The 24,537-nt window shown below is 41.4% G+C and overlaps 1 protein-coding gene across 1 annotated transcript in view; it reads right to left on the reverse strand.

The window, feature by feature from the left end:
- The window catches only part of LRPPRC (leucine rich pentatricopeptide repeat containing), a 115,709-nt gene that overhangs the window by 71,897 nt on the left and 19,275 nt on the right, over nt 1–24,537 (reverse strand). The window contains exons 7-14 of the mRNA XM_083494107.1: nt 24,156–24,282; nt 21,823–21,967; nt 20,866–21,023; nt 19,776–19,881; nt 19,571–19,678; nt 10,172–10,290; nt 8,980–9,073; nt 5,866–5,935 (exon numbers count right to left, since the gene is read on the reverse strand). Coding sequence (XP_083350233.1) covers nt 5,866–5,935; nt 8,980–9,073; nt 10,172–10,290; nt 19,571–19,678; nt 19,776–19,881; nt 20,866–21,023; nt 21,823–21,967; nt 24,156–24,282 — 927 coding nt within the window. The remainder of the gene's footprint in view (nt 1–5,865; nt 5,936–8,979; nt 9,074–10,171; nt 10,291–19,570; nt 19,679–19,775; nt 19,882–20,865; nt 21,024–21,822; nt 21,968–24,155; nt 24,283–24,537) is intronic.

The raw sequence follows: 24,537 nt of genomic DNA on the forward strand, positions 1-24,537 counted from the left end.
TAATTTAGCCCTTTCTTTAAGAGAAAATCGTATAGCTAAGCACATGTAGATTTGTTTGGGTGAAGGGTATTAAAAATAAATTAATGATTTACACATTTTGTCAGGTTTATTTTTGAAAAATGAGTTCACGCAGTATATAAATTGCCACAGAAAAGGAGGGCTATGTTAGAATCCTTTGCTTCAATGTGTTTCAACCAGTTTCGTGCTCGTATTTACATGGGGGAGCCTGGAAACAAAAACATCAATGCAAGTGTAAATGTCCATTCAGCAGAAAATTAAGGTTCCTCAGACCTTCTGGTATCTACTTCAGATGATTTTTGAGAGGGTTAACCACAACAGTAATTTGGAGCTTGTACATGAATAGTTTGCTGGTGACATGAAAAACGTACTTTCCAACACGCTTAGTCCATTTCCTTAAAAGTAATGCTGAAAGCACTTATTAATCTGCATGATTAATCTGTTAATGTGTTATTAACCATTCAACTCATTATCACGCATTAAATGTAAATGCATTAATCAGTTTTCAAATGTCCCCACTGTTAAAGGTTCAGGGTTGTAACCTATCTGCATATCTAAATTCAGGCAGCATTTTCAAATTAAATAAGTCATACACATGTATTATTTAATATCAACAATTACTTTCACTTCATACTCTCCAAAATACAGTAGTGAGATACTGTAACATATATCTCCTCTTCAGACTGCCAGGTTGAAAGAGGATTGCATAATTTCATTTTTATCTGCTTTTTTTTAAAAAAAACATTCTTGGCAGTTTTGTGAAATACTACCTGTCACAGTATCTCATGAAACACAGTCCTTGAGAAGAAAAGAGACAAGACTTCACAATATATGAGATGCTCCCTCACAAGCAGAAAAGAGGTATGCAAGGATACATATTTGATTTGCTAAAGACTGCTGATTTTAAAACCTTAATTGTTTGGCATCCTAAACTTTCTGAACAAGAAATTCCAGCAGGACATACACTGAATCTGAAAAATGGAGGAAGATGTTCCCAGTTTAAATAACCAGAATGACACTGTAATATTTACTGCATAGTGTGAAATTGCTGCTCCACAGCTACAGATTAAACACACTGCCCTGGATTAGGGACAGTGCCCTGGAAGCAAATGCAGACGGATTCTAGCTGTTCTTGGAAATGGGTAGGTTAAAATTATGACTTGCATTCACCAGTTGGAATGTCTTTATCAGTGTAAGAATTGCCTTGTTGACCGAACAAAATCTGTGTAGTTGAATGTTCGGTTTCCAACACTGATCAGCCAGACACCTGAAGTTCTCAAACAAGGCATAACAGGAAGAGTCCTGCCTCCACACCTCATTCTGCTGACAATATCCAGCCATTAATATCAAGAGATATACTCAAAACATAAAAATGTTGTATTGGTTTCAGATGGGCTTCCCAAAAGGCATTTGGTTGGCTACTGTGTGAACATAATACTTGATGAGATAGATCTTTGGTCTGGTTCAGCAGGACTATTCTTTTTTCCTTTATTTAATACTTTTATTTATTTTTAATTCCAGTTAACAAACACATCGAACAACAGCAGGATTATTCTTATGTTCAGATGCTACTAGACCTGGTCTCCATGAATCTGCCCGACCCTTTAGGACCATCCAACCTAGTGGCCATCAATGAGACTCAGCTATGACCAGGAACTTCCCCGTTCAACTCTGGTCTCTGCCATGTGGCCTTAGAGGCAAACCCCTCTCTTGCAACTTGACTTCCCCCATCTGCAATATGGGGATAATAATACTGACAGGGCTGTTGAAGGAATTACAACTATAGAGCACGTGTGACACTATATACACAATATATTGACCGATACTCATTAATGATAGAAGCTCCAAAAACCACCACATACTTTCAAGTAAGAGTTGCTGCCGGTGTGTTTTGAGGCGGGAGTCTGACAACCATGAACTGTCACCAACGTTTGCCTTTCAAAGGGTGAGTATGCTCACCAAACCATAATTAACTACACTCGACTATAGCTAGACATAATGCCTGAATTAATAGCAAACTGGTCAGCAAACCAGAATGGCAAATCATGGCTTATGCTAACAGAGGTTTTACTAATATTTTACTTTGAAAGTTACAGCCATCCTACCCAAAGTTCCCTTTCCTTGTGGGTTATGCTGCTTTACTTCATGAGCAACTGGCCAGAAGACTAGTACTTGCACTGTTTGCCTCTTCACCTCCCACCTCCTTGGAGGGTGAACGAAACAGGATTTCAGTAGCAGAAATGCCCTGTTGTTCTCCTGGAAACACATAAAGAGGCTAGGATGCAGGTTCTCTTTCAAGAAAAACAAGCATATGGCTTGGGTACTGCACTCTGGTGGTGTGATGGTGGCCAATGAGCACTGGAATACACTCTGAACTGCCAGAGGTAAAGAGTTATGCAAGCACCCAAGGAAGCAGACACTTTCATATGTGCATGGCTAGCTGTACTTGTCACTTCTCCAATGTTTATCCCTCTGAGTTGTGACGTTCTGAATTTACGAAACATCTCTCAAAACTCTTCCAAGATTATTCTTGGAATGGGGAGGTGTCTCGAAAAAGCCCTATGTCACTGTAACACGTACACAAGGTCTGAAATTTTAATGGACCTATTTTAAAAACCTAAAGCTGTCTATGGTTGCTGTGCTTATTTAACATTTCAAGGCATTGTTCAACAAAACAGCTGATTTCTCTCCATCAGAAAGGGGGTTTCAGGAAATATTGTGCTATGGTGGCTTTTCAGAATTTCCCCCTTTTTCTTCCTGTCCCACCCTAACTCCTTTATTCAATACAGATTCCAAACAGGATTGTTTTATGCATTATGATCTGAAAACATAATAGGTATAGATATGACAGAGGAGGGGGGGTATAACCTAAAGCATTTTGATCTCAAGGAGAGGTAGGGTATTTCAGATGTTGCTGAATTCCAACTTCCATCAGCTACAGCCTTTCCAGCTATAAGGAACACCATTTCAGAAAAAACCACAGCGTACTTGCCGCTAAACTCTGCCAATTTGTCCTTACCCACAACAACTTCAAATTCGGTGATGACCTGTTCCTTCAGATCAGCGGCACAGCAATGGGCACCCGCATGGCCCCACAGTATGCCAACATCTTCATGGCAGATTTAGAACAACGTTTCCTAAACTCCTACCCACTCAAACCTCTCTTATACCTGCGATACATTGACAATATTTTTATCATCTGGACACATGGTCAACAGACCCTGGACACCTTCCACCAGAAATTTAATGATTTTCACCCCACAATCAACCTAACTATGAATCAATCTATACAAGAAATACATTTTTTGGACACTACTATAAAAATACAGGATGGGCGCATAGACACCACCTTATACCGTAAACCAACTGACCGACAAACATATCTACATGCCTCTAGCTACCATCCCAAACATACCAAACAGTCCATTGTATATAGCCAGGCACTACGTTACAGCCGTATCTGTTCCAATTCTACAGACAGAGACTCTCACCTAAGAGATCTACAGCAAACCTTTTTAGAACTAAAATACCCAGCAGATGAAGTTAGACAACAGATCAACAGAGCCAGACTGATACCCAGAGAGAACTTGCTGCAAGACAGACCCAAAAAAGAAAATAACAGAACACCTCTAGTCATCACATACAGCTCCCAAGTTAAAACAGTACAACGCATCATCAGAGATCTACAACCTCTCCTGGACAATGACAGTTCTCTTTCTCAAGCTCTGGGAGGAAGACCTTTCATTGCCTACAGACAGCCACCCAATCTTAAACAACTCCTAACCCACAATAATACTACAACCAGACCTAACACGGACACTGGCACCAGAGCCTGCAATAAACCCAGATGCCAACTTTGCTGCCACATACACCCGGACAACACCATTACTGGCCCCAACAACATCACACATACCATCTCGGGACTGTTTAATTGCTCATCGTCTAACATTGTTTATGCCATCAAATGCCAACAGTGTCCTTCAGCTCTCTATATTGGACAAACAGGCCAAACCTTACGCCAAAGAATAAACGGACACAAATCTGACATCAAGAATCACAAGACAGAGAAACCAGTAGGAGAACACTTCAATCTCCCAGGACATTCTATACAAGATCTCAAAGTAGCTGTTTTACTACAAAGGAATTTCAGAAATAGACTGGAAAGAGAAGCTGCTGAATTACAACTCATTACCAAACTTAAAACCATGGAGAGACCTGGCCTGAACAAAGACATTGGATTCTTATCTCATTATACATGACAAAGCCATTTCTCACCTTCTCACCCCTTGCTTTTTCCTGTAAGACCTATTGCAGTCGTTAAGAGTCGTCAACAGGCTCATCTCAGCTATCTGCCAATCACCCATTCCCACCACCCTTCTGAGTAATACCCCTCCCCACCTTCCCACTATATAGAAGGATCTGGCAACTTCTGTTTCAGTGTATCTGAAGAAGTGTGCTTGCACACGAAAGCTCATACCAAGAACTAACTTAGTTGGTCTTTAAGGTGCTACCGGAAGGAATTTTTTTGTTTTGAGCCTGTCCAGCAGTCTGGGATGATTCAAACTATAGTTCAATAATACCTCAAGGACCACAGAAAGGCACAACTGGTCTGATCAGGATTTCAAGTACTGGCCAAATACTTCACCAATCATAGTGAACACATTTTTAGGCCCTGAAAACAGATGGAGTTACCCTATAAAAGGTACCATAATATCTAAATCTGCTAACTTTGGCCAGAGAAAGAAATTTCAGAAATGAACAAACCAAATAGCACAAAATGCATTTCTAATGCTATAGTCAACAATTGCTTCCCATTATTTTCAAAAATCTCCTTTTACATACTGAACTAGCATGATGAGAAGACAATTTAGGGTGTTGCTGTTTAGCATGTGGAATAGCTTGCGCTCTGATATAGCAACACTCCAACAACATAGCCTGACAACACATGACTGTGAATCATGAAGCTGGGCTTTGTCAAAATAACATAACACCTACTTGGAGGATGGATTAAGTAAAAACTGAGCAACAACAATATATTTATACCATGCCTTGTCGTCGTCAACAACAGCAGCAGCAGCAGCAACATCAACAATTTATTTATACCCCGCCTTTTCCCTGATGGGCAGCTTCCCTCAAGGCAACTTATATATTAAAATGAGAACCACTAAAAACACAGAACAACATATTAAAAAAACAACTGCAAGAAGCACAGCAATGACCCCCACTAGGGCAATGGGGCTTCCCCTCCTTTACTCCCTTAAATCCTCCCTGGAGGACCGGGAGAAACCCCTGAACAGCACAGAGGGGGAGAAAAGAGATTATTAGCGCTATACTGAATTCCGCCATTTCATTGGGTACCCTTAGGCAAGCACAGCCTCAGTGCTTCATCTGAGATTATCATACCCACCTACTTTCAGGGTTGATGTCATTATTATGGCAACAACTTGCACCAAACACTCTGAAAACTGAATGGCCTATATAAATGATAATTATTACAATTACATAATCACTAATTAAGCTTTCGATTCACAGAACCAAAAATAATTATGCTATAGCCAGTGATTGCATAGGTTGAAAGTTTCCCACCCATGTCACTCATAAGAGTGGCAAGTAGGGTTCATTCTGGCTCTTTAAACCTTAAGAGAGATGATAGGCCTGCCCTGATTCTTACAGCCACATATATACTCCTATCCAGCTCCTAACTGGCTTTTTAGCTTATGGGCAAAAATATGCTTTCATTCCTCACCCCCTTTTTCTTAAAGTAAGTGCCCAAAATACCATCCTGGGATTAAGGACCAAGAGCATCTAAGGTACAAAGGTGGCAGTGAAAGCTTCATAAACTCTTACCTTCTGAATCCAAAGACTAGGCTGCCTCTGAATTGCACTTGATCTATGGGTGGCATATTTGGAGAAGACACTGCAGAATAAATGAAAATCCTTAGAATGCGTTGACCCTTGCTTCTCCAAAAAGGATTGATTAAGCCATCGGTATCAAAAGACATTTATTTAAAGAGAATCTGTTTAGTAAGATCATCTTGGCACATGAATGCATGATCTTCCAATAATTTCAAGTTTTAAACACAGAGAGGTCTTTCTTTACTGGCTAGAAAGAGAAAGGTATACAATACCCTGGAATTACAGTGCTTTTTGGAGTTTTGGTCAATTATTAGGGAATGCAGTTACTGCATGCTCATCTCTGTGCATACTAACTTAGAGCAGCAGTCCCTGTTGAATCATTCCCCACCCAGCAAAATACATTTATCTCATACAATTTACATGTATTTAAAAAAACATCAAAGCGGTTTACAAAAGATAAAACAGTAATATCAAAAGGAATCCACAACACTCATTAGCTCTCAGTAATGTATCTGGGAAGCTAAATTTCATAAGCCTCGGCTATGTGTGACAATGGAACAGAGACTTCTATGCAGTGCTAGGGGTGGGAGGAGTTGGCTTAATTCAAGCCAGGAATGAAACACCCAAGCTGGTATGTGTGAAGGGGAGTTGGGACAGCATACAGCTGACAGAGGAAGAACATGGACATTGAACAGCTCTAAAAATCAACAGCTATGCAGAATTTCTAGTAGTTGAAACATGAGTGCCCATCTGTCTTTCAAATGCATGCACTCCAGCAGAACGCATTACTTCTTCCATGCCAGCTTCCAGACAAGCAGCGCAGGGCAGGAGAATCCAAATTCAGTCCCTAGACCAGAGCTTTCCAAACTGTGCGTCGTGACATGTTAGTGTGTTGGCTGCAGTGTGTTGGTGTGTCGCGCAAATGCTCCCCATGCTCCTCCCAGAGCTGGAAATGGGTTACTTTAACCTCTGGTTTGCTCGTAAAACTGAATCACCATGTTGTGAAATGATACATGTCTATAAAGTGTATCACCAACATGAAAAGTTTGGAAAGCTCTGCCCTAGACCAACTGGGCCTTACGCTGAAGAGCTTCCCTGCTTCTTTGTTGTGATCACTCATCTTTTTTGTTATTTAAATATAGAAATAAATAAATGAGAAAGCAATCTTGTGTTTAAAAAGTTTTGGTTCGTTTCAAAAAACAACAACACGGTGCAGCTCTGTATGCTCAACTGCTGCTGCCGCCGCCGCTGACAGCCGGCAAGCTGGTTTCCTTAGCAACAAACAAGTCTGAGGAAAAAAATGAAAAATAGATGACAATGAAGTGGAATGGGGCAGTTGAGAAAGGGAGAACAGGCACCCTTGTGCACACTGTCTAATGCGCCCAGATTCCTTAACTGATGCTTCATTGTTTTCATCTTGCCAGTTTTGGGAATCTGTGCATTATAGAACTTTGACTCCAATGAAAATCCTGTTTATTTGTATGTGTGTGTGTGTGTGTGTGTGTGTGTGTTCTATGATGGCCTATATTTGTAATGCCTAATAAAGGTTTGGCTTTGGCGAAGTAAGAAGCATTATAGAAACCTGGAAGCTGCAATCAATAGCCGTTGGTAGCAGTCCACTTTAACAGGTTGCCTTCCCCTTAACCAGCTGCACCACAAAAGAAAGCTTTAATTTGATCTATTAACATTATACCCTTTCTGGTAAGACTATCAGTATACAGCATGGGTAGGCAAACTAAGGCCCGGGAGCCGGATGCGGCCAAATCACCTTCTCAATCCGGCCCGCAGTCGGTCCAGCAATCAGCGTGTTTTTACATGAGTAGAATGTGTCCTTTTATTTAAAATGCATCTCTGGGTTATTTGTGGGGCATAGGAATTTGTTCATTCCCCCCCTCCAAAATATAGTCCACCCCCCCCCAAGGTCTGAGGGACAGTGGACCGCCCCCCTGATAAAAAGTTTGCTGACCCCGGTATACAGATTCAATGGTTCAATGTACAAAGCAGCATTTCAGGACCATTATGAGTCTTGAAGCTACTAAAGACAAGTATGCACTGATGACTCTTTGGATGTTGTAGCAGTTTAGCAGTTTAAGTGGGGTGGAGGAAGAAAAACATTGATAAACACACATAAGGAAGGTAAAGGAGATGGACAGTGATCCCAAGATCATCATGCTCCACACTTGGAAGTTGTGCAGCGTATCAGAATCTCACTTATGAGCACTATTGTGAGCTTTGACGTCTCTGGCTACCTAGGACAAGTGCTTAAAACCATCATTCTTTGTTTCCCCATCCCATCAATAGATAGCCACATGAGGAAAGAGGTGAGATCACTGATCATTTGTTGGTGAGCATTGGTGGAGAAATTTGAACCACCTCACCTAGTCTGGCACCTGGCAATGCAAATTGTCTGCTCCAATGCTAATCAGAGCGACTAATGAACAGGGAGGGGAAAATAGCACACACACCCCCAGCTGATCACTGAGGAGGGCTGTGTCTCCACTCTGTCAGCAGCGAACTGTGGGGTCAGGCATACCTGACCTCTGGTTGTCCAGTCACTGCTGCATACCAAGATGGAAGGGGGAGAGGAGCTGCAGGGGCAGAGCCCATCCAGCACTCCTGCCGGCACCAAACACACTGCAGCCTTGCTCTTCCACTGCTCTGTTCTAATACTCAGCAACAATGAGAATGCCACTGCAACCCCAGCCTGTCATCCGCTGCTACTGCACCCTATAGATGGGAGAGTGTGGGGTGGCTACACCACTGCTTGCATGCAACCCCCAGGAGGTTGGCCAAGACTGAACACAACCCTCAGGCTAAAAGAAGTTTGGAAACCAATGCCCCACTGCTTGAGATTGTGGATTTCATAGAATAAAGTTAAATGCGAATTTATGGATTTATTTTGTGCCTGTTTTTATCATGAATTCTGTATTTATAAAGAGGCAAGCTACACTAGAACTCCAAGTCTAGGGAACTGGTGAAGTAAATTTTATTTATACTACCAAGGTGACTTTTTTAAAAAAATAAAAAATACGTTTTTCATTCTTATGTCTAGCTTCAACAGACAACGGCTGTACAAATAATAATTACAACATCAAGGATACTTACATAAAGCTAAAACATCCTCCAGTCTCCCAGTGGCTGCTGCGTATCTGATTTCTGCTACAGAGAGTGATTTACTATCAATAGGACAGTTTGCTTCCTATGGAAAGAATATAATTCAGAGACGAAATGCAGTAACAATTGGGAGAGCACAGTGGTTAAGACCCCCAGCATACAATTTGAAATTTGGTATGAATTCAGCAATCAGCCTTAGACAAGCCCCGTCCTCTTCTGAATGGAAGGTTGGCACTGGCCTTCCTAATAAAAAGGGAAAGGGAAAGGACCCCTGACAGTTAAGTCCAGTCACAAACGACTCTGGGGTTGCGGTGCTCATCTCACTTTACAGGCTGAGGGAGCCGGCGTTTGTCCACAGACAGTTTTTCCAGGTCATGTGGCCAGCATGACTAAGCCGCTTCTGGCACAATGGAACACCGAAACCAGAGCAGCACATGGAAACACCATTTCCCTTCCCACCGGAGCGGTACCTATTAATCTACTTGCACTTTTTTTGGCATGCTTTCGAACTGCTAAGTTGGAAGGAGCTGGGACCGAGCAAAAGAAGCTCACCCCGTTGCGGGGATTCGAACCGCCAACCTTCTGATTGGCAAATCCAAGAGGCTCAGAGGTTTAGACCACAGCGCCACCCGCGTCCCCGGCCTTCCTAATAGAAGGTTGCAAATATTTCTGAGATATGCGCTTGCACAACAGAATCTCCTCGCTCTGTGTACCCTTAAATCTGTTCTAGGTTTCCCTCAACCTTCTGGAGCAGATCTGGAGAGGGCATGGGGTGCGTACAGGCAGAGGACAGGGAGTTCCACTGTACCAGCATAAATCCTGGTGCTGACAGAGTTAGTTGGATATTGTCTAAGACAATAAAATGTGTATTTAGTTGCAAGCCAATAGCTTTCAGTTATTACAGCAATCATTTGAGATGCATCAAGATTTAAAAATTAGAAACGTGATTTAAATGAATGGCTTAAAATTATACTGGTGTAAAAACGAGCCCTCCCCCCCCTTAATGCCTCAAAGCAGCTTTCTGGAAAAATACGGAAAATGCATTAAAGATAAGGTTTAAAAGGTTTATTTAGGAGGCATGCTTCTAGGGCTATTACAGCATCGGATCACCACAAAAGTAAAATGAAACCTGGTAAGTTAACATCACTGGGATATAAAGTAATAAGCCAACTACTTAACTCACCTGCAGCAGATGGCGCACAGAGCTGATATCATCAAAATTTGTCAAAACGTAGTTGGAATATGTTTCTATATCAGGCTCTACCTGCATTTCATGCATTGCTTTGAGGACTTCAATTGTACCTAAAGGGCGGGAGGGAAAACAGATGCTGAACCAGATGCTGAATTTCAGCTACCTAGAAACTTTGGGCCATATTCAATATGTCCATGTGTGAACAGATCAGAGTTCCGCTTCTCCAGTGGAACCTCTCCACCTACAGCCCCTCACATGCCCCAACATCTGCCCTGGAGGATTATAGGACTCTCCAGAGCAGATTTGGGGGTAGATAGAGAGATAGGATGTCCATTTATGCAAACAGAAGTGTTAACACTGCACTGGATTCAACCCTAAAACTATAAATCTCCATGGATTGTCAGAAAAAAATTAAATGATTGGAAATGGCTCTACAGAAACGAGACTTTGTGTTTTGTTTTGTTCCAGTTGCTGCTCTGTCTTGTCCTCGGGAATCAGGTTCTGCTGTGAAATCAGCTACATTCATATGCATCTTTACCATAAGCACATAAGCCTACAACCAACTCCCAATCTGGTAGTCAAGGTTCGGAAACCAAAAGCTATTAGGGCTAGAGCTGGGAGATATTTCAATTCATCATCTGAAACCAGCATGAAATTCAGATCACAATACTGGTTTCAGACCTTTTGAGCGGGCAAGTACATCTTGGAAGGGTGTTTCAGGGAGAAAAGCAGTAGGAATGGATTCCCCCCTCACCTTTGCTGCAGCTGGTGGCAGGCACAAACACTGCCCCAATTCAAGGGGCTTTTCTAGGGGTGGGAAGGAGCAGCATCACCCCATTTGCTCAGCTGCTTGACGTCCACTGGTCACAAGGGGCTGATAGTGGGCACTTGCTTCACCCCACTGAATGGGTTTTTATCACCCTGTTTACTCAACCATTTGTGGTCCACCTGCAATGAGCAGCTGGCTGTGGCGGCCTGCTTTGACCCATTGAAGGGGTGTTTCTGAATGTCCGAGGGGTGTGATGGAGCAATGAGCATTGCCCTGTTAGAATCACAGAACTGTAGGGTTGGAAGAGACCATGGGAATCATCTAAGCCAGGTACATCCAACAAATGTACCGGTAGATCACTGGGCGTCTGTGGTAGATCACGGGCTCTCCACAAAGAAGCTTAACAACTTTGGCTCCTGTAAAAAACTTTGACCTGAACCCAAAAAAGCAGGGCTTTCCTCCTCCCTAAAAAAAGCTCAACAACCTTGACCTGAACTCCCCAAAATGGGGTAGATCACTGTCAGCTTTTAACTCTGTGAGTAGATCGCAGTCTCTTGGGAGTTGGCAACCCCTGAATCCAACCCCTGCAGTACAAGAATCTTTCCCCCAATATGGGGCTCAAACCCACAACCCTGAGATTAAGAGTCTCATGCTCTACTGACTGAGCTATACAGGTGTTCACAGGGTTTTTTTCTTGTCCACTAGCTATAAGGAGCTGTTGGCTTTCCTGAATACGTATGTTTGTGATGAGAAAAGGTTTGGGTGGGAGTTGTCTGTGAGAGTGATAGAGGAATGCACTTGGGTAGAGAAAGGGAGTGGTGTCTGTGTGTGTGTGTGTGTGTGTGTGTGTGTGTGTGTGTGTGTGTGAAATGATCCTGTTATTAGACACTGTTGCTGGAGGGAAGGGGAACAATATTGTGTGATCACCACGATTAGCTACAAATATGAATGCAGTGCATGTACGTTTGCTTGTGGATTAAGGAATCGGCTAGCTAACCCTGATCGGTCCAGGATCAAGTCAGAAGATAGGAAACCATTGAAGGTAAGAAGGATCACATGCAGCCTGCCTGCCTGAAGTGGAGATTTAAAATCCCAAAACTACCTTGAACCTTGTTGATTTCAGGGCGTGTGAGTCACACAGCTCCAAACTGTTATCTGCCAGAATCTTAGAGATTCAAAGTGGATTGATGTATACAAGCACACACTAGGGCAGTTTTCAGTTTTAAAATCTGGGAATTGTCTAGAGGAGAGATTGCTTTATTGCAGGGGCGTCCAACTTCCAAGAGTCTGCGATCTACTCTACTCACAGTATTGAGCTTTTTTAGGGAGTCAAAGTTTATGAGCTTTTTTTGGGGGGGGTGCATTTTGCTGGGGGTTCAGAGATCAGCCAGGAACTACCAGGGATATCCCGCAATCAACCAGTAGGTCGCAATCGACCTGTTAGGCAGCCCTGCTTTATTGTATTTGTAAACCTACTTGTTTTTCACTGCATTTTTGCTCCACTGGTAGCATAGGGAAAGTAACATAAAACCAGCCTAGGTAAAGTCATTTCCCAAAGAACTAACTCTTTTGACTTTTTCGTAAACTTCTATCTTTGCTTCATTAAAAAAACCTGTGAACATTTATACATCACCTAAGCACAACATTTTAAGTTGTTCTTAGGGAGACGTGAGGGGGGCGTGTTAAGGCTGTTTGGTGGAAGGCAGCTGGGGAAAATAACTCTTCCACTTGATGGCAGCAGAATGGCCTAAACTGGGAAGGGTGGGCAAACAGAAGGGGACATTGTTCTGGCCATATCTCCCTTCCCAACACACTGTAGCAAGGAAGAAAAAGTTAGCAAATTTAAACTTGGTTACAGAGGAGAACAAGGATTTAGGTGTTAAGCCAGGGGTAGGCAACCTAAGGCCCGGGGGCTGGATGTGGCCCAATCGCCTTCTCAATCCAGCCCGCGGATGATCTGGGAATCAGTGTGTTTTTACATGAGTAGAATGTGTGCTTTTATTTAAAATGCATCTCTGGGTTATTTGTGGGGCATAGGAATTTGTTCATTTTTTCCCCTTCAAAATATAGTCCGGCCCACCACAAGGTCTGAGGGACAGTGCACCGGCCGAAGGCTGAAAAAGGTTGCTGACCCCTGTGTTAAGACAACAACCTTATGGAAAAGTTGGGTTTTCAAAATGGATCTGAAGAAAGAGAAGTAGTAACAGGAACACATTCAGCAAAAGTTTCACATTTATTGGCATGCATTTAGAATGCATGGTGGGGTGGGGTTGCTTTTTGTAAAACCAACCCCTGGTTAATCCATTTAACTAATTTAACTATTAAAAAGGAAATGCAGATGCCTTGCATCTGGCATTTAAAGGTTACCACAAAGACACTATGGCTAAGTTCTTGCCTTTTAAAACATAATGCTGCATTTTATTACATCATGTCTAGCTAACCAACTCCGGAATTCATGTCAAAACCTATACAGGTACTGGAATTTTTGTAAGCATAAAAATGATTTGTCAGATGCTGCAGGATACCAGATTCAAGTAGCATATGCTTTTTTTCCTCCTTTTTCCAAGTTGCCTCACATATTTGTTACTATAAAAAATTCTAAAGTTTCCTGAAGTCCCTGTCTTTGCCCTGGAGTGCCACCTATGGAAAAGTGACACTTCCATGAATATTTTATGCAGTGCACTACGGTGCAAATAATCAAATGTGAATTCCCTTTGAGCACTTAAAAATACATGCCAACAAGTCACACTAAATTAAAGTCGCATCATTTGCTCAAGTTTGCCTTAAAACAGAAGACGGACTGATTTTGGCCAAGAACCGGCAAATGTATCCAGAAAGAATTAATTACAATATAATTTTGCTCAATACATTTCAAAATCTGACAGCAAGCTTATGCTTTATATTTATAAGATGTCAAAAAACAGTAACGAAAACTCAGCTGAAACTGCATTTCATCAGCACTTCTATACTTTGAGAAAAGTGTTTAGATGCACATTATCTGTAACATCTGTTTGCTTTTAAAATAACTGCTACAATAAATTAGGCCCATAATAGCCAGGAGACGTGGGTTCAAATCTCTATGCAATCAAGCAAAAAATGCTTATGGCCTTTCATACCCCAAATTCACATCTGTTACAACTCTATCTTTGCTGGCTTTATTTTTGAGCAGATGCAAGTGTTGTAATGAGGATTATAATTTAGGATGCTATTAATGTTTTATATGGGGAGAGGCGTTTTAAGGGGATATTGGATAAAGTATCCAAGGAAGATGGGAGTGCCTATCAAAATGTGCACACATAGTGGAATTACTTTTTCTAAATATATGCTTGCAGGGATAGTTTTCCCTTTTAACACTTTGGCCATCCATTTGCACTTGCAACAGATTCCTATTTTTAAGGCCCAGGGCTTTAAACCAGTGCACACTACTGAACTATCTGATTAACCGACGGGGCTGGTTTAAACCAGGAGTCTGAGAGTAAAGGGCATACTACATTTTGCTACCTTATCATTCACTGAGTGGCTGCATTCACACGTAACACTAAACCAGGGGTCTGCAACCCGCGACTCCGGAGCGGCATGCGGCTCTTTTACACCTTTGCCGCGGCTCCGGGGCGGATACTAGCGAGGGGAGGAGGCGCATTGTGCGCCCCGACACTCCCCACTGTGGCAGGCGCTGTACTGGCTGTGACGTCGCATGAGGGCGGTGCATGTGTTAGTCACGCACCGTCCCAACGTCACCTTCCCGCCCGCTGTCAGATCGGAGGGCAGCGGCGCGCATGCTTTAAATGTCGCAATGGTTTTGCGGCTCCCAGTTGTTGTTTTTCTTCGGAAACAGGTCCAAGTGGCTCTTTTTGTCTTAAAGGTTGCAGACCCCTGCACTAAACCATAGTTTATTGTTGTAAGCACAAGTAGAAAAGAGCTGCTATGGGCCCTTGGGGCTTTTGCTCTCTTCCAGCTGTATAGCAGGGAGGAGAACTTTGGCAGCATTCTGTATGAATCACAGGTTGCAGCTTAAAACAAACCCTAGTTACTTTCCCGACAAACAAATTTATTATTTATTTATTATTTCATAAACTTTATATACCACTTGCTTGTAGAAAGACCACAAAGCGGTTCAAACTATGGGTTATAAATCTGGCTTGTTTAAACTACAATCTCTGGTTTGTATGCAAAGACAGCCTAGCTTTCATGAAGAGTGAAAACGAATTCTGCCAAAGTCCTCCTTCTAACGCAAGCCTTATGGTAGCTTGTTACTGCATGCTGCCGTAAATCATGGCTTACCGGCATGCGCGAACTGAGTTAATATCACAAAACACACACATATTGAGGCTTTGCTTTATGAAAATGCATTAAAATTTAATAAACACATTAATCAATTAAAAGGCAGGTGGCCAGTGCAAATTTAAATTAGTAAACATACTTGCTGTTTACTGGTTATATCTAGGTTAGTTTATCCAATATAGATAGTACTGCCTCTTTAGCAGCATATTGCAGGTTAAGAAGTCAGGTGACAGTTTTGAATGTTTCCCCAGATAGAAGATGCCTGAATATAATAAACTAGTATATCAGGGGAAATACTACACAAAATTCTTCCTCTCTGATGAGCTCATCTTCTTTGTGGGGGGTAGAGACATTCAAAACACAGTACAACCTGATATTCTATCACTTCATTGTACATAATCTCAGCTTTGTCAACCAAAGCAGCAGAATAAGGTAGCAGTGTGGTCTGTACCCCCCAAAGATACAGGCAAACTATTTCACATTTTTTATATTGCTCTCCCATTTACCAAGAGTAACCAACTAGCATATAAAGAGAAAGGTTTTGTCTTAGCCCAAACCCTGCTTTCCTAGCTTTCCAACTGCAGAACACAGGCTAAATGTGTAGAACAGGCAATCCACTGCAACAGTGACTGCAATGAACTGTAAATATCTTAAGATTAAAAAGCGCACGCACGCGCGCACACCCATACATTCTTAGCATCATGCATAAGCCAGGATAGCTCTAGCACGGTCTTAGTCAAATCTGTGTCAACGTTGATCAGAAAACAGAGAGACTGAATGCATCTACTTATATGCTCACATGTGTTTGAACATGTGTTGATATATAATGAAGGAATGCTGCTGGGGGAGGGGGGGATATTTTGGCAGTGGATCTGGAATTTTGCTTTAACCAGTGAATGAGGATGTAGCAGTATCTGTCAGTGGGTCCAAAAAGTTTAGGAATATCCCTTATGCCATTAGTGCCACTAGAGAAAGGGGTGTCACACCTTCAGAGATGTCTGGAATTTATACCACTGGTAGAGATGATTGCTTGGGAACTTCACATCCCTCATGTCTTTAATAAATTTGCAAACGTTTACAAATGATGTCCATAACTGGTTTCTGGATTTTCTTGACTGACTGGAAAGAAAGAAGCTTCTTACCTTGTGGGATTTAGCAATCTACTATAGAAAGCATGTCCGTTACAAACACACCAACCATTTTGCATAACCAGTATGTGCATACAGACTTTGCACAGATTCTTCCCAAGAAATGCAATGCACAAATGTAGCAGACCAAAGAAGCATGCCCGCCAGAAATTTATTCTGCATAAGCTTCCCTGAAATGTGGGAGAAACTCATGGCACAACATGTGACTGATTTTTCTGTGCGATTAACAATAATGTAAATGGTTTAATCACTACCTTAATTTGCATATGCTTATCATCTTTGACCTTTCTGTCCTCACAACAGCTTCATAGCACACTGTCATTATTTATATCAGGTTGACAGCTCAAAATCTAGGAATGAGGTCTAGTAACAGGGCCAAGGAGATGCCATGCACATGGTTTCTGAGCTTCCCCTCCTCCTTCCAATTATGATTCTTCACTTTCCCTGCAAACTGGAATAGGCAACTCACATCAAACTGTGGTTTCCAATTCTAGTACAGAGAAGTTCAAACCACAGCTTGCCAATTCAGATGTAATGACAAACTATAGTCGTCCAGAAAAGGAAGTCAGGGAGGAAGGCAATGTGCACAAGGACAGCTGAACTATGGATTTGTTATGGTTACTGAGGACCCGAATGGGTTGGGTTATGACCCTCGTCATGTGATAGAGGCAGGAGAGCAAAGAACTCTGGGAGGCAGGTGCCGTCCCCTTCAGTTTTTTCCCCTCCTGTCTGATGGATCAGGTCATTTTCTCCCAACTCTCTCTGTCACCTAAGTGTTTCTGCCTTCAACAGTACTTCATTTCTACTTCTTTACAGAGAAGATCAGAGAGATAGTCCCCAGAACCTATCAAATCTACACTTCAGGTAAGACCAATCATCCTTTTGCAGTTAATGCAAACTGGTTCAGTAAGTTTATGGCTGAGTAGGTATTTCAGCACAAAGCCTCAAAAGGTGTAAGTCTCTCAATTCATCTGAATCCGTTGGTACAAAGGAAACATTCATGTGCAAGAAATTGATTACCTTGGTAATCAAAGTTCAGGATCTTGCTGAAATTGAAGATGTCTTAGAAGCTGAAAACAAACAGCTAAGAATGGAGAACTTTCCAAACTATTAGCAACTAGTTTCTATCTGCGATAGGGTACAAAGCTATGTGGAGCGTTGTTTTGGCAAGCTCTCTCAACACCACGCTTCTACGGTATTCATGTAAAAACAAAAACGGCAGAAAATTCTAGGGAAGTCTGTAGATTAAACACATGTCACTGCTGTTAAGAGTTTTTAAGGGAGTTCACCACAATAAATGTTATCTGCTTCATCCTTGAAATCCAAAATAGAACTGCATACTGAACTACCAAAAACTAGCCTCTCAAATAACATTTTGTTTACATAATACACTGAAAGTCTGCCCACTTACTAGACACCACCAAGTGAAATTTTAATGCAGCATTACTTTTCCCTCTATCTTTGTGAGATAACATTTATTTATATTGTGCTCTTCTCCCCAGATGCATCAGTTTTCAATTTGATTCTTCCAATTCCTGTGATCTCTTACAGTTAAAACTGCATCATGAACATAGCAATATGCAAGAAAGAATATGCATTGAACCTGTTTGAAGAAAAGAGCATTCACACTGATAACTTCATGCTGAAGATAGCACAATGTAAAGGGAGACTGGATGGCTACAAGAACAGAGAATGCTCTTGGTACATGCAGCCAGAACGTCTTGAAGTGCTGAAGTACAAACTTAGAAAAGATTTCCCTTTATGTGGCCAAAGACACCTACACATTTCTCCTTGCTGCTGTTTTTAAACTGATGCTTCTTAGGGGTTTGTGGCATTGCTAGACTTCTGAAGTGAAGATTCAGTATCATTTGATGTCACAAACCTCACTTCCCATTTGCCGTAACCATCAACTGTTACACCTTCTGACCACTGCATAAAAGCAGAGCAAATTGTGCAATAACATTTTACCGGATGAATATGGCCACATGTGTGCATAGCCTTTCACCCATTTATTTGTGGATAGAAGAGAACTTAAGCCTATGCTGAAACTCTGAGTTTTTACAATGTATTTGCAACATGCTGGGATTCAAATGATATGCTGGAGAACAATTTGCCCAGTACTTTTAAGTGCCTTCAGGGACCTAAAGAGTTAACAAGAACAGAATATTGTTTTATAAAGGTTTTTCTAAAAGGCTTGACACACTTTTATAGCCAGAAACAATTAGGGAATACTTGTTACAGCATTTCTTCTAAACTGGGATGCGACTGTATATTTAAAATAAAATTGCAATACAAACTGCCTGCTAAAAGCACTTTTTTTTTGTTTGTGCATTTTGTTTGTCACCCAATGTCACACTAACAACTCTGCATCTCATTCTAAAGCACATTATACTGTGAGATAAGATGAAAAAGACAGTTTTTAATTTCCCCAAGGGGAAAGTACTTCTGTTAAAAGCATCTTTTTATCAGACCACTCTTTCTGAATTACCAATAATGCAAACCAAAGAATTAGATATTGTACTTTAAAATTTAATATTTGTTCAATTCTTATTCATATCCTATAGACATCCCCATGTGTAACAGGGGAAAGTGTGTGCTAAATGCTTAAACCTACTTAAGAATCCCAAAGATTGAACATTTCAGTCCTTCAATCAGTGTGCTGTCAGGTCATGATCATTCAACAATGGAGGTTTTTGTGCTTTCATTATTGTAACTAAGCTCACATTTAACTTATCACTGCATAGGAATGAGCAAAGCTTGTCCCAAAAAAAAAATATAAATCATTTTTCTATCTTTAAAACAAGGGTTCCACAATGTAGCCCGACTTTTAAAAGCTTCCTTAGATTTTGGTGAGCAGAAGATATATTAAGAGAGAAACAGCTAAGGAAATAGTAACAAACCAAATACTTTTGCTACAGTCAAGCTAAAACAATCACAACTCCTTGAAGAGTTCTAAATTTAAGAAGGTTACCAGTGGCATAACAAAACAAACAAAAAAAGGCTGGAAAAAGTAATGACAAAGAAACTGTTGCAATGTACATCACCACACCAATAGGACAATAGTGCCTTAGCAGGGCTGCCTGTACTGCAACATTATTCTGTTTCTCGTGCACAAACCCATTTGGGCTACAGGGCTGCGTGTTACAAGTTCACATGCACAGTAAGCTAAGGTTTGATTTTTAAAATGCTAACCTTGAACATTTTTCTCTTTCTGGTGGTGAACCAGCAATGGCCAAAAATAGTGAGGTCTGATGGGTTCACCTTCTTCTTTGATGGCCTTCATTAGATCAATAGCCAAAGCTGAAAAGATCAAGAAAGTCAAAGAGTCAATAAATGGGGTTGTAACAGGGTTAAGTAGTAAAAAAAATTAACTGAGGCAAGCAATAAGAAAAAGTACCGGTTTTCTTTAACTCCAACGCACACAACAGAGTCATCTGCAGGGGAGCAGTGTGAATGCCGTGTTCTTTCATGTCACTGCAGAACTGTTTCAGTTTAGCCACTGGCTGTAAGGAAATGGAAGGTTTAAGAATTTCACTGTTCAACTGGCAATATTCAGCACAATTAAGTGAATGAGTACAGTGGACCCTCCGGATACGAATTAAATTCGTTCCAGGGGTCCGCCCACAACCCGAAAAGTCCATAGGCAGAGGTGCTGCTTCAGCACACGCGGCGAAAACCGGAAGTATACACTTCCAGGTTTGCTGCATTCGTAACCCGAAAGTTACGTATCCAAAGCAGTATGTAACTAAAGGGTCCACTGTACTTCAAATATTCTTGAGAAACAAAGAGTGTGCTGGCTTTGATTGGGAAGGCCTACACACTACTGCGTTCACATACGGTTTGTGGGCTTCCCTTGGGCACCTGGTTGGTCACCATGGGAGACAAGATGCTGGACCAGATAGGCCTTTAGTCTGATCTTCTTAAGTTCTTATGTTTATGAATTAATCCATCCATCCAACACATAGTAACCCAGCAGCGATAAGAGCAGCAGAGTCGCTCATGTAACTGCATGCCAGAAGCGAGGAAGCAAGGCATAATAAGGGTGGCAAAGGAAACACAAGGAAGCCAGTGATCAATAGGGAGGGGCGGGCTTACTTGCAAGGAGGAACTGACCAATTCCAGAGGAGGAACTTGAACAGGAATACAAAGTGGAACAAAGGCTATGTATGAAGACAAGGGAAAGCTAAAGATGTGGATATCAGAGTAGGATTCATAGGGTGGAATGGGGAGAGACATATGAGGAAAAGAATACAGCTTTGAAAAAGGGAGAGGAGCAGACTTTGCGAGTGAACAGTTTGCTTAAGAAAAAAATATTGATTTAAAGCAGGGGTGGTGAAAATGTAAACCCCCAGAAGCTGATGGACTCCAACTCCCATCAGTCCCTAACAGCATAGCCAAAGGTCAGGTGTTACAACAGCTGGAGTCCAGCAATATGTCAAAGGGTCTCCCTCCCCTGCTTTAAGGGTCCTTCGTAGGACTTCACTTACCATGTTCAAATTTGCACAATGCCGTAAGAAGAAGTTGCCACGGTCTATGTTGCCTTCGTTCTGGGCATCTGACAACCCTGAAGAGAATGTCTTCAGTACTTGAAAAGCTGTATCTTCTAAGCCGTGTGTTAGTAAACTCAGACAGAGATTCATTGCATCTAGGTAGTTAAGTACAGCGGGGGGGGGGGGGAGAGAAACCAAATACGATCAGGAAGAGTCAGGGGCAGGACCAATACATTAATGTGCAGAAGTAGTACACCATTTATTTTTAAGCACTCAATTTACACATGATATGGAAAATGATAGTGTAATAAGCAAAGCAAACATTATGGTCCAGTTATAAAGGCATTATGGCCAATAGCCGTGCTTAACAATGTATTGATAAATTACAGTGTGCTACTTACCAAGCATTGTGGATATATTTCAATGCAACTCAGAAGAAGCCATGTATAAAAGCCACTGAAATTAACTAAAGTTCCAAAGAATAACTACTCTACAGATCTGCAAATTTATCACTCAGTGCTTCTATTGGCTTTCACTGCTCAATGAGTAAGGGTGCTTGTAGCCATTTTTTAAGTCAGAAGCTATACCCATGTAATCTTTAACTATTTCTGCTCATGTGCCATACTGAGAACTGCCAATTCGTAAAGAAGTACAATGCTCTAATCAACTGAGCTAAGTATAGATTAATATCACCAAGACTGTGTAAAGTCAAGTCAGAATAAGCACCAATTAGACATGATTATAAAAATACTATGTATCATTTTACAATTCTATTTGAGAGAGACATTTTATGTATATCTCTCTTCCACAGCTACTACCCTGAGCTACCCAAATGGATGCACTGGTTAACTAAATAAGAAATAACCATGCATTTTCATTAATTTCCTTTTTTGAAGAGTAAAGGCTAGTGCCAATAAGCAAATCAGATTTGTTGGCATCTTTCAAAAATATTACCTGGAATGTATCCCCTATCATGTTTCATCTTCTCCAAAATGTTTTGTACATGCTGAGGGTGTCCAGCCTTGGCAAGAGTAAAAATGATGTCCATTAAGTCCTTGTCCAAAAGGTAGGCATCAGTTTTTTCAATGTTGCCCAGGATCTGCAATAGCAAGGAGAAACAATGTAATAGGAAACTAAATATAGATATAAATATTGATCTGTATTAATCTTTTTTATTATCATCAGTTTTATTGCCACAATGTAACACTTTGCATCTACATGGAAAGAACACAGGAAGCTGTCATGTACTTAGCTCAGTACTGTCTACAATGCCTAGCAGTGGCTCAGTGGAGATGGCGCGCACTGAGTCTGGGACTTTTTGCATGTGAAGCAAATGCTCTGTGCCACTGACCTATGGCGCTTCCACAAAGAGAGCATCTAGAGTCTCCTTCTTTGGAGGTCTTTAAGCAGAGGCTTGACAACCATATGTCAGGAGTGCTCTGATGGTGTTTCCTGCTTGCAGGGGGTTGGACTCGATGGCCCTTGTGGTCTATTCCAACTCCATGATTCTATGATTCTAAGATTGACTTCTGTGGGTGTGTTGTACGTTAAGGTGTTCAGTCATAACACAATGCCCAAAAGATCAAGGATGGATCTACTTCATGGGATAGTTGAGAATATACAGTCATACCTCGGGATGAATATTCTTCGGGTTAGGCATTTTCGGGTTGCGCTCTGCGGCGACCTGGAAGTAACGGAGCACGTTACTTCCGGGTTTCGCCGCGTGCGCATACCATCAAAATGATGTCACGCGCATGCGCAGAAGCGCCGAAACGTGACCTGCGCACACGCAGATGTGCAGACACGGGTTACGTTCGCTTCGGGATGTGAACGGGGCTCCGGAACGGATCCCGTTTGCATCCTGAGGTACCACTGTACTATGCCAATATCTGCAAAATGATTCCAAAAACCATTCAATGGAAGCAAAATATTGTGCTGGGACTGCCTTTTCAATGTGCAAGTATGCTCCAGTAGCATTGCATTCGTTCAAAACACAAGACTGGTTTTCCAAATTCAGGAGGTTCCAGGCATTAATCAGCCAAATGAAACTGAGTGCCGTGTTACGCATGACACAATTGTGTCTCTGAATGTTAAGGGACCACTCTAGAGAAAAAGCCATTTCAGAAGTATCAGCGTTAGTTCTGAAATATACGACCTTGTAGTAAAGAGTATTGATTTTTGTGGTTTAAGGAAAACAGCAGAATGCACAGTTCTGCTAAACTTAAGACCTTTTAGATTGAAAGCATTGTAGTCATCATTAAATCCACTGCAGGTGGAGAGAAAGAGGTTTAAACTGTCAAGGTGTTCAGTTTAACTGCATTGAAGCCCTGGCTAATAAACAACACTTTTTATCCCATGATAACTACAATCCAACTCACATCTTCAGCACAACTGTCTTTTTCCAACACTGATCTCAATTAATGTTTGGATATCTTAGATGATCCACAGGTGTCAAAAGACAGACACACCAAAGTATTATGTATAGGTAGATCTCCACAGTTTTTGGGATTCCACTGCCGGTAGAGTGTGGTTACTAAAAGGTGGTGTAATGAAATGCCCAAGTGTGTCAGTTGTGGAACTCTTTCGATTTTCTTTTAAAAAAATATTTTGTAAAAATATATACCACTAACTCACATAGGAAACAGATGTGGGCAGCAAATGTAAAATCACAAGCACCAGAAAAATACAAAAGCAGAAAAAGTAACAACAAACTGGTCCATCACATAAAATTCGTTCAACTGAAAATGCCTGTTGTCTTCAAAAGATGTGCTTCACCAAACATACTATATTCTTGATTTCTTGTAAATACCAAGCGGGGCTCATTTACATAGGGGACAATTAACAGCATTACTCAGTGTATGCAAACACACAAATTGAATAGGCAGCTTTGAGTAAGCCACTACCTTCTCTGCTTACCAAAGAATACTAGTTGCTGCACAATTTCAACATACAGTGGTACCTCGGGTTAAGTACTTAATTCGTTCCGGAGGTCCATTCTTAACCTGAAACTGTTCTTAACCTGAAGCACCATTTTAGCTAATGGGGCCTCCCGCTGCCGCCGCTGCACAATTTCTGTTCTCATCCTGAAGCAAAGTTCTTAACCCGAGGTACTATTTCTGGGTTAGCGGAGTCTGTAACCTGAAGTGTATGTAACCTGAGGTACCACTGTATTACACTTCCTATAGAATTAGCTACTAGCCATTTGGGAAAAGGCATGAATGAAAAGTGATGGCTATTATAAAATCTTTTCTGGACAGAGCTGCAGCTTTGCAAACGGTGTGTATTACCTCTTCAATTTTGCTCATGTCACCTTTCTCAGCGTATGCATTCAATAGTGCAACGTAAGTGTCTGGACCAGGTTCAATGCCAGCATCTCTCATCACAGAAAGGATATTTTCAGCATTCTCCATATCCCTGTGAAGTGTTTAAAAAATATATATATTTTAATATAGTGGCAAATACAATGTTGTAAACTGGTTGTGGTTGGTATTAAGACTTGAGCTTATGGGGGGTGTCACAATTTATCAACAATGAGCTCTTTATTCAATTAAACAGCTGTGGGAAAAGGAATGAATGAAATACAGGACAGGAACAGATAGAGCATCTGCCATCTCTGGGAAGTCCCAATAAGGATCATCAGTGGAAGGGGAAAAGTCATCAAGGCTGGCT

This window comes from Podarcis liolepis (genome assembly GCF_965112155.1).
Source record: "Podarcis liolepis genome assembly, chromosome: 3".
Lineage (NCBI taxonomy): Eukaryota > Metazoa > Chordata > Lepidosauria > Squamata > Lacertidae > Podarcis > Podarcis liolepis.